This window comes from Sinocyclocheilus grahami, unplaced genomic scaffold (genome assembly GCF_001515645.1).
Source record: "Sinocyclocheilus grahami isolate Dianchi unplaced genomic scaffold, SAMN03320097.WGS_v1.1 scaffold632.1, whole genome shotgun sequence".
Lineage (NCBI taxonomy): Eukaryota > Metazoa > Chordata > Actinopteri > Cypriniformes > Cyprinidae > Sinocyclocheilus > Sinocyclocheilus grahami.
Window position 1 is genome coordinate 271,201 of NW_015505811.1, and position 11,686 is coordinate 282,886.

Sequence of the window (11,686 nt, forward strand, 5' to 3'; positions counted from 1 at the left end):
AAGAGCATAACGTAATGGCAAAGCGCGGATCAGCCAATCCTGAAATAGCAAGACCCGCTGGTATGTATAGCAGCCAATCGGCGTCGCTCTCGCCGGCGAGTGGGCGTGTCTTAGCGACACGCGCGTGAGCAGGCTTTGGTTTGATGCAGCGACACTGTAGCGTGACCCTTAACTGTTTCCCAAACAGATTATGTGTAAAACGCTGATAATTATGTCCAGCTCTAATTTGCATTTCCCTACGCGCGATAATTAAATCTCCACTCTCGGTTTCATTAATAAGGAAATTATCCTAATCTTAAATTATCTAAAGTCTGACGCCATCTAAATTGACTTTTTAAACACACTTTTTATGACATACTTGCGATGCGCTTAAATGTATAAATATAATATACAATACTATATGAATATTTAAAAAAAAAGTGATAAATGATAACGTTATGTTTTTATCTGCTTGACGTCCGTCGACGGCGGCCTGTTGCTATGGTTACCTATTTAAGCGAACGTTTATTTAGTGATCTCTGATTGACTTTTAAATGTAAATGTTGTGGCAGTTTGTTCGGCCTACAGTCCACACTGGAACGTGCTGGAATGTTCTAGCAGAGACGAGGTATTTCACAATTATTAATCCTCACAAACAGCTGCTCTTAATACTTTAATACTCAAACACCATATGTTTCAAAACACATATTAGCTGTCCGCTAATATTTGAACATGTCAAGAAGACAAACCATCTGAACTCAGAATGTATTTAGAAATACTACATATTTAATAACATGCTTTGAATAAATTAATACAGTTAATACAGCACGCGCAGCAACTTTCATAATTAAAATGAATTTAATATTTCAGTTCCGTCAGGGTTGAACAGCTCTTTTTTTTATTGCATATGAACATATATAACAGCAAGAGAAATACAACTTTGTATATAAATGCCATCAGTACACAAGATTACAAGTAAAATACTAAATTAGCCAGCGGAAGAAAGAAAACATAAAATAAATAAATAAAACAACTAAATTAATGAAGACGGTACAGTTTACTTGTCTATTTCAAAGTCCTGAGAGCTTTTTTTGTTTTACATTTATATACCATATTACAGTATTGTTTAAATTCGTTGATAAAATTTAAAAAATTTGGTTTACCACCTGACCACTTTATTTTATGTATATGAAACTTCCCCATTACAACCAGTAATTTAATAATATACGCTTTATCCTTTTCTATCCCATAATCATCAACATACAGTATATCATTATATCAGACCCACCCAGTTTAACAGCTGTATTAAGTTTTCTTGTAATGAAATTCTCAACATCAACCCAAAATATCTTTGTATAGATGCAATGAAAAAATAAATGAAAAATTGTTTCTTTTTCATTACTACAAAATTCACAGGAGTAGTCAATATTCAAACGTTCCAACATATGTTTCACTGGATAAATTCTATGCAATATTTTATACGAAGCTTCCTTTACTTTGTTATTAACAAAGAATTGATCAACCATTCTCCAAGCCTTACGCCAGTTTAAGTCTCCAAATATTGATGACCAGAAAAATCTAGCTGGAGGATATGTAACATAATTTACTAAATTTCTAATGTATTTATTTGGTATGTTGTTTTTTTTTAATATTAATATTTCGAATAAAAATTGAATTAGTTATATAATCCAGATTAGGGTTTTCATTACATTCATTTTTAAGAAGACATAATACCTTACTGGGTATAGCGTCCATTACAATGACATATTCTCTGGGTCTAATTGGGATTTTTAAATTTGTCAAGAAACTCTGTGTATGATAATAAAACTCCATCACTATTCATCGGGTTGAGCAGCTCTACGTTTCAACGTTGCGCATCGCAAAACCTCACTGTTTTACAATAAAGTGTGAAAGCAGGTCATCTAGTGGCCAGATAGGCTAAGTGAACGACAACCCATACAGATACAGCATATTGTTGAAGTCAAAATTAAGGAACCAGATTTCTTCTAGAAGCATCTCGGTCTCTGATTTATTTAAAATTATTTTTATATATTTAATATGATATCTAAAGCATTCATATAAAATATGTACGCACACGTTTAAATACACAGTACAGTTTTAATGAGAAAATAGCTGGGGGTCATGTGTGATCTTATATGCAAACGAGTCACAGAATTACATGGGACAGTAACCACAGCCTACAGGGAGAGAAAATGCAGTGGTTTACATCCACATTCTGTCTGTCTGTCAGTCTGAAAGAGAGAGAGAGAAAAACAAAGTTCATACCATTCAAATGTAGTGTCAGATTACAAGCAAGATTGTTTCTGATACAAGTGAAAGAAGGCAGAACATTTGCCGTCTGTCAGAGTGAAGTTATGCATGATGTACTTGTCAAAGTACATCATGCATAACTTCACTCTGACAAGTACATCATGCATGATGTACTTTGACAAGTAAACAAACCTGAGAAACAAGTGGGCAAGTTAATAACATTTGATCTGAAGACTTATGACACAAATTCCTAACAGTTCGTTATGACGGCCATCGGCACAAGACCACGAGAATCAGACAAGTCCTCTGCTCAATTTGACGTTCGCTGCAGCCTGGAATTAAACCACACTGTGTTGGTTTCGTCTGGCCCCCCGACTGAGCCTGGTTTCTCCCAAGGTTTTTTTTCCTCCATTTCTGTCACCGATGGAGTTTTGGTTCCCTGCCACTATCGCCTTTGGCTTGCTTAGTTGGGAACACAATTTCAGGCAAAATATTGACTTGATTGCATTATTGGAAGAGAACTGAACTGAGCTGGATGATGATGTCACTGAATCAACGATGAACTGACTTTAACTGAAAAACTGACTGTTTTCTATCGTTCTTTAGCATTATCAGCACGCGTTTTTCCTGTGTAACACTGCAAAGCTGCTTTGACACAATCTATATTGTATAAAGACTTGAAGGTGCCTTCAGCTTTGAAGCAACCTCAGTGAGAACTAAATGAACTAGTGGAAACTAATTAGAAAAAACTAGACATTTATGTATGGATGGATGGATGTATAGATGTCCCAATACGTAGTGACAGTACTGCTGACTTACTTACTGTACATTAATTCTGGGAAACAAATGAGATAAAAACACATCTGTCAGGTAAAAAACAGGTTATATTCCTGTCCAGCCTGTATCTCTAAAGCATGTTGTCAAATGCTGCCATCTCAAACACAATGATGTCCAGTCTTTTTACAAACAGAGTTTATTTCACAGCAAGAACAATCATTCATTAGTGTTTATTATAAAACAGAAAGGAAAAGAACATCCAGTTGCTCGAAGCTATTAGAGTCACACTGTTTGTGACATTTATACTAGAACTGAACACATTATCTTTGAACTACAATGAAAATTTAGACACTGAGAGTCATAAACATTACAAAAAAAAAACAAAAAAAAACTGGAGATGACCAGCCAACTAGAAAAGCCGTCACGTAAAGTGCAAATCAGACATGCGTCTGTAAAGGAAAAACCACCTGTGGCGCAAAGGGCATCATAAAACAACTCAAAAGGTCACATTTACTGTCAAACACTTGTGCATTTGCGCGCACACAGCATTTATAATTAATAAATTAACTCTGTAACATCATATTTGTTTAAAAAATACAAAATACTGACATGAACCAAACTAAATTTTTCTATAAAAACACTGAAATCAATTTCACTGACACTACAAACATGGTTTTTGTGCTGACGAAACATTGCCAGCTGCTTATGTGTCTTATGTCATCCCTTGTTGCAACCTGGATGCGATTTAATGAAAAATAACCATGTCGGTTGTGTGGCATTGTTATTCTCTCAGCTGCCTCTGTGTCCTGTTTAATGAGCTCTGGCTAAAGCTACATTTGCATCATAAGCTTCCAAAGAAAAACATCACACACACACACACACACACATGCAAACACACAGACATCAGTATCTCTTCTAGCCCGAAGGCACTCTAGCAGCCTTTTTTCTCTCTTCTCTCACCTCTCCTTGCTCTCAGTTCTTGTCTAATTGAGGCGAATCTACCCTGGACAAAAGCTTTCTCAGAGGGGAGCATTTGGCCATATCTGTCACAAGCCAAACGTGAAAGTTTCACATCAGAAGCTTGAAAGTTGCTGATGTGGGTGGTAGTTGTTTTATGTCTTACAAATTTGTCTTGTTCTGTTATTTTATATGTGGTCAGTTAGTATTTGGCCCTAAATTTGAATTTAATGTTGCAAACATCAGATTGACTGGTGCTTTCTGCAGCAACTGGACTAAAGAATAAAGTCTGTGGGAGTGAGGAACAGGTCCTGACCCTTCTTCCTCCCTCCTTGAACCAACTTTACATAACCATTTTTTGTCTCATGGCACTCCATTTAGGTTTTGTGGCAAATGGGTGCTTAACGCTTTTACAATGTTGATACACTGAACCTTTATTTGGAGTGTTAGAATAACAAAAGAACAATACCACAAGGAACAGCAGAGTCCATCACCTTTCACAGTAATGCAATGTATTTTTCTCTTCTACACTCCAGGGCTCCAGCACCAGATGGTCTTCCAGCTCATCCTCTTCGTCCTCCTCTTCCTCCTCAAACACACTGATTTCCTCAATAGAAGTCTCTAGGAAGTAGCTGCTGCCTTGGCCCTCATTGTTTTCGTAGATGGTAGGTAGGCTGCTTCTCATTCCAAAGCGTCTGCGTAGGGCGACCAGCAACGGCTGAGGCACAGTAAAGATGTCCACGTTGTTGCCCAGATCCACCCAAGCCAAACTGGGAAACATTTTGGGGTCCTTAACCACCTCTATCAGGTCTTTAAGGATAGCTAGAGTCAGTCGGTTACCGTTGATTGCAAGTGTGGTGAGTTTGGGTAGCACTCCTAAGAATGGTAAAAGAAGTCGCAAGCTCTCATCTTGGAGCTCTGTGAAGCTGATGTCCACTGCCGTCACAGATGAACCATTGTTCTGAAGGTAGTATGCCACACGATGCAGATCACGGCCAGAAAGGGGGATAGCAGACAGATCCACGGTATCATTTGTTAATTTCTTTTTCAGTGTAGTTTTAAGACTGAAAAAAAAAAAAAAAACAGTGTTAGCATTTTAACACATTAAATACCATGTTTATAATATTATCATGTCAGTCATGATATAAAAAATAAATGTGACATTTTTATTCTATTATTTACATACACGTTATTACAGAATAATGTGGTCATTTGAGAGAGCATTTTAGAGTAATTTTAAATAGCAATGCTATGCAATATATCCATTCTTTTCGTTTGCTTTTTTTTCTGTTTCAGATGACATTTCAGATAAGTTTTTTTGGTGTAGAACACTGGTGTGCCAACTGTGAGGAGGGTATAGCTTAAGTGACTACAGTCACATACACTCACAAGACCATGGTATTATTTATTTTCATCCAATGTAAGTTGCTTTTTGAGGCCAAGACTTTCAAGGGTTCTAGAACAGACCTATACAGATACATTGATACAACCTCTCAAAAAATAAATCAATAAAATAATAACCTTATGTATTGGTGGTTGAAAAGAGACTTTTAAATAACACTTTCAAAGACAAATTTCACACTTTCTAAAACAGGCCTGTAAAATCCCGGTGAGGCATCAGAAAAATATCCCAAATAAGCATTGGTGGTTCAGTGGTAGAATTCTTTCCTGGCCCTCCAGACCAGGGGTTCAATTCCCGGCCAATGCAAAAATGTATTTTAAAGACAAATTTCACACTTTCTAAAACAGGCCTGTAAAATCCTGGTGAGGCATCAGAAAAATATCCCTAATAAGCATCGGTGGTTCAGTGTTAAAATTTTTGCCTACAGCACCGGAGACCTGGGTTCGATTCCAATGCAACAGCAAGCTTTATTGCCACTTGTTGCATTTTTGCCATCCACATGGTAGCAGGTCTCATGGTTTTCTTTGGTGCTGGGGTAATTCCTAATTTTGCATTCACTTGAAACCACATTGCTCAAGGGGGACTGTTCAATGTAGCAAATGCACTTTTAAGTCTCTTTATGAAAATCAGCCTTAGACATACAAGCAAAAACACACCTACACCTTTCTAACAATTATTACAGTACATTAAATATATGAGAGTATGTTACAGTTGACTTGATTCCCATAAAACATATTAGCCATTCAAACATCAGTCATCATTCAATCTCAAATCCATGTGACTTAACCAGATTTTTTTTTCTCAGATAAAGTCCAGAAAGTGACAGGCAATTTAAATCTAACTCTGGCAACTGTTTCTAACAATGATGACCAATGCTGTTTGTGATGTGCAGAGACTATGCACAGCGCCTGCATTTCCCCCTCTGTCACCAATCAAGCCTGTCCTCCGCATATCCATACATGCAAAGCCAGAGCAACAAAAATGGCCACTCAGTTGAAAGCTTATTTCAAAGCATCGCGTCATGCTCAATGCTGTGGGTTTTAGATTAGATTCTCTCGTAGACTCATAAAAAAAGGAGAGAAACATGGAAATTGGATGTAAGGATAGGGTTCAATGAGTCATTGTTCTTGCCCAGAGCAGTCACGTTGACAAGCAAGTCAGAGCTGTCAGAAGAAATGAGTGCACATAACAAAAAACTGAAAATTGTGGCAACTCTGGCTGACGGAGATGTTTGCAATTGTGTGTGGTTTGCTCTGAGGTACTGCTACTGCAGCTCCCCCATTAACTGGTCTGCAGATGAAGAAGTGAATGACACAGTGGCCAGGGGGAAAGGTTGCCAGTTCCTGAAAATAATTGTAAATCAGCTTGTCTTCCATATTTATGCAAGACAGACCAGTTCTTTGCATTACAGTGACACAAAATATACTGAATATATGGGTAGTAATAAAGACTCCCATGCGTGAGCAACAGCTCCTTGTGCACTAACTACACTTTAAATTAGAGAGCTGACAACTGAACAGCAATGCAGCTCCCTCCTTCAATCACCCTGCAGCACGCCCCCCTGCGCCGGGGAAAGTCCATCTGCTTCTCCTCTGCTTTGCATGATAGCATTACATTCAGAGGGGCTTTTGCTGTGACTACAGGATTTGGACTTCCTACGCCGTGTGCTCTATTGTTCTGAGTTTGGGCTTGTCTGATTGGATTAAGGGACGCCGTTAGCACTTTTCTGCGTAGGAGCCATGGGTCCAGCCAAACAAAATGCACAGATCAGCCCTTTTCAAAATCAACACTGTGTGTTGGTGTCATAGTCGTGAGGAAGGGTGCTGAGAGCTCCTGGAGTTGGTGGGATGGGGGTGGAATGGATGGGGTAGGTAGCAGACTGCAATCCAGAACTGGTTGCCCATCTGCAAGGTAACATGGCAGTGCTAATCCTGGATTAGACTCGAGATCATGCACCCTTTATCTCAGGGACATTTTTAACAAGATCTCCTGACATTGTTGATCATCAGGAACAAACCATTTAAGACTGAATTTTAAGTAATGTGGCAGGGCTATACATACAGTGAGATATGCCAAAGCATTAAATTAATAAACCATGGTATTTAAATGGTACTTCTAAGAACGTCATGGTAACATATTTTGGCTGGTTATGTTTGGCGGTTTTAATGTGCACATTTTTGCCTTGCATTTAAATACACTGCAGTATTATTAGTATTATCTCCTATCTTCCATGAAATATCAAAAAATCTTTCATGAAGGGGAAATTATGAAATTTGAAAGGTTCACATGTATGTTCAGTAGACAAAACCAATCAATGCATTGATTAAATGAACTGTGGAACAATCTAGAATCCATGGAGGAACTTGACCTGCTTAACGAGAGATCTGCTGGCTCTAATTGCATTGTTCATCCACTCTGCCCTTTCGGATATTGACATGTTTTCTCCAAGAGCTTACATGACCTATCAAATGTAATCTCAAAAACAGCTAGATACTACAAGGAAAGCATTAAAACATAGGCTGTTACATATGACACATTCTGATAAATTTGACCAATTAATTACATGACAAGATGAATATTAATCAAATGAATCACATGCATCAATAATTGCTGAGAAAAGCCCCAAAATAAGACATTTAAAACAAATTGAATTATGGTGGCAGGCAATATCATTACAAAAAGTTAATTGCACTACATTAACATTAAACTGACAGCCCTAGTACTTATATTTCACTATTATACCTTCATTTCCACTAAACACTTGGTTTAATTTGCTAAAGATATACATTGCGTCTTCTGCGAGGTAATTTTGGTTGACTAAGCAAACCTGAGATGCACAGCTTCAGTAGCGCTTCTCAACACACACTGACTTGTGGGTAAAGTCTTTTCAAAAACCTGTCAGTGCAGATCTACATATCATGCCACCATGCCTCAAAATAACGTTGTCAAAACTCTCTTCAGATGATTTCTCTACCAAGCCCTGACGACGTGGTAGGTTTGAAGGTCCATTTGCATTAATATTGCCCCATACTGACATTTTGACATAGGCTCTATATAAACTTATGTCTCTGAGACTTTATTTAGATTTAAAGGCGCGATGTGCCGAATGGACAGAGTCAGATTTTTAGATCTCTCCCTCTTCTCCATGGGCTCTCAATCTCCTCTGGGATGATGTTTATGGTCATTCTGTGAGCCTTCTGCGAGTAGTAATCAGGTTTTGTCTCTCTTCAGTGCCACATACATACACATTTTCCCAGACATCTTAAATGTGCACTGCACAGAACAATGACTTTCCAGTTGGCTAATCTCATTTCAGTACTGGTGGGATATAGTCGAGGCTATATATCAATGTGGATAGTAGACAGAAAACTCAGTATAAAAGCATTGTGCTGCCAGGGTTCTCTCTCCATATATGTGACCCTGGACCACAAAATCTTAAGTCGCTGGAGTATATTTGTAGCAATAGCCAAAAATACATTGTATGGGTCAAAATTATAGATTTTTCTTTTATGATAAAAATCATTAGGATATTAAGTAAAGATCATGTTCCATGAAGATATTTTGTAAATTTCCAACTGTAAATATATTAAAACTTAACTTTTGATTAGTAATATGCATTGCTAAGAATTCATTTGGACAACTTTAAAGGCGATTTTCTCAATATTTAGATTTTTTTTTGCACCCTCAGATTCCATTTTTCAAATAGTTGTATCTCGGCCAAATATTGTCCTACTTATTTATTAGCTTTCATATGATGTATAAATCTCAATTTCGAAAAATTGACCCTTTTAACTGGTTTTGTGGTCCAGGGTCACATATACAAATACATGTAGTCACACATATACATACATGCGCATAAAAACAAAACTTAAAACAAGTTTGTTTTCGGTCCAAACCTTTTTATTAGTTAGAATTTCAAATTGTGGAGTTGTAAATGAGGTGAACTATTATTGAATGACACAAAAAGAGCTCTTTACTTGAAATTATACACAGCATGCAAATTTCCCTGCAGGAAAACACTCTACATACCTGATTGAACTGATTAATGAATTTATACAAGCCAGTTATGATGCAAATACACAGGACCTACGCTATGAAATTAATTGACACTTGATGATTCTTATTTGGTGCCAAGACTTGTTCAATCAAAAGAGTGCGTAAACAGAACTGTGGGCTTTAGTTTATGTTTCAGTCACAGCATAGCTGAGGATATCCAGGGATGTTTACTAAAAGTTATCATGTAAGATACTGGCCTGTCATACAAAGCTCATCTACCAAAAACAGCCCCCATTGCCCTCAATCTCTCAATCATCCCACCTCTTGCTTGTTGTGTGGCACTGTGAGTTGATGCCACCCTGCTTTAATTAGCCATCAGAAGGCCACTGTGGGCTTAACAGTGAGTGTCAGACTGAAGTAGTGCCAGTTCCTGGAGCAGTTAATCCACATGGCAACACTCAATCAACACAATCACACTATCCCATGTGAGATCCCTCCAACAAGAGGAATCTCGGGACATCGGTGCCTCTCCATGGGGTTTCACCTACGTGGATTTGAGCAGCAGGAGGAACAGGTTCAAAATAAAATAAAAAATTAAGAAATTATATTTTGCATAAAGACAGTTAAGCCATGATTATTTTATATCGTGGCATTAATTTCAAAACAATGAAACATATTTTCCTTTAAATTAACATTACTGTAATATTGTAAAATAAATACATAATGAAATCAGAAAAACACCATGATAAATTATGCTATTTTGTTCTGTACTATGTTAATGAGTGAAAATCCCTATATATATATATACAAATATATATATATATATTGCACAAATCCCATTATATTAAGATTTTTTTATTGTGATGTTATTTTCAAGACGATTAAACACATTTCATATGAATACTCATTACTGTAATACTTTTAAAAAGGCAAAATAAATAAAATACATAATTTACATATTATTAATAAATTATTCTTATTCTTATTTAACCTGCAAAATCCAAAGAAAAAATAACAAATCATATTTTCATAAAGAAAATAAATAAATATAATGTAAATGTAAAAACATTGTATTGTGTTTTTTTTAAATAATTTTTTGAGTGATTAAAGGACATTTTCTTATTACTGTGGTACCATAAAAATACTGAAAAATGTCATTTATCAAAAATTAGCTTAACCAACTACACCAGTGGACAATACATGGTACTTGCTAATGTGAGAAAAATTGATTAAAAAGCATATAAGAAGTAATCTAGATAAAGCAGAAAAGATATACAAGTTAAAAGTTCATATAAAAGTTCATAAACAAGGTTTATGCATGTCATATTACTTATCAAACTGATTGTTCCTAGAATCTCCATGGAAGACCCATTTCCAGGATAATCGTGGGGTGCTTTCAATGGCACAGTAATTTTGATGAAAGGTTTGTCTAATTATGCACAATTTGAATCGGATTATAAAACATACCCTTGCCCGTTTTAGAAGTGTAGTAGTGTAGTGTTATATTTGTAGCCATTGAAAGTGCTCCCCTTTGATAAGAGCGCAGGGCAAGAGTAATGATAGTAATTATTATTATGATGATAATAGCACATGATGTGTGTGATAGCACGGTGCTCCTAAAATGGCTGATGAGAAGCACTGCTCCCTTCATATCTGCAGAAACCCTTCAAAAAAAGCACTTCAAAGCTCTGCTAAAGCACATCAGTGCAGCGGTTTGCAGAGATCAAGCTCAAACCCTGCTCGCTGCTAATGCTACATGCTTGTATGCATTTGTTACCATGAGTCTAATGCCTGCACCTCCTTTCTATCTGCCTGTATAAGGCTGTGACAGTTGAGTTATTGGACAGGCCTGTCTGCAAGGAAGTGATGGATTATATAACAGTAGCATGGCGGGCACCCAGCCAGCAGAGTCATTGCAAAATGGCTACAGAAACAGCATTAAAATGTATTACTTCTTCCTTTTTAAAGAACCAAATACCACTACAAATCAGAAATAAGCTACTATAGTCTACAACAGTCAAACAACACAGGCCTGACGAGGATGACAGTCAGGCTGAAAACAGTCTTTATATAGTTCTGTTATTTACAACAAGCTAAATGTTCTGTACTAAAAGTTCCCCATGTGGGGTTCAACAGGCGATTTATCACGGATAAGGCTTAAGGATGCCCGCTTAAAGGGGTCATATGATGCTTTTTTAAAGATCATTATTTTGTGTATTTGGTGTAACAGAATATGTTGACATGCTTTAATGTTCAAACAACACATTATTTTTCAAATACTGTACATTATTGTAATGTCCCGCC

The 11,686-nt window shown here is 36.9% G+C and overlaps 1 protein-coding gene across 2 annotated transcripts in view; it reads right to left on the reverse strand.

Annotated features, from left to right (window-relative positions):
• Positions 1–3,358: 3,358 nt before the first annotated feature.
• LOC107558122 (leucine-rich repeat-containing protein 75B-like) overlaps positions 3,359–11,686 on the reverse strand; it is a 23,918-nt gene continuing 15,590 nt past the window's right edge. For both annotated transcript variants that reach the window (XM_016241737.1, XM_016241738.1), the window contains one exon: positions 3,359–5,048. In XM_016241737.1, coding sequence (XP_016097223.1) covers positions 4,475–5,048 — 574 coding nt within the window. In that variant the 3' untranslated portion in view covers positions 3,359–4,474. The remainder of the gene's footprint in view (positions 5,049–11,686) is intronic.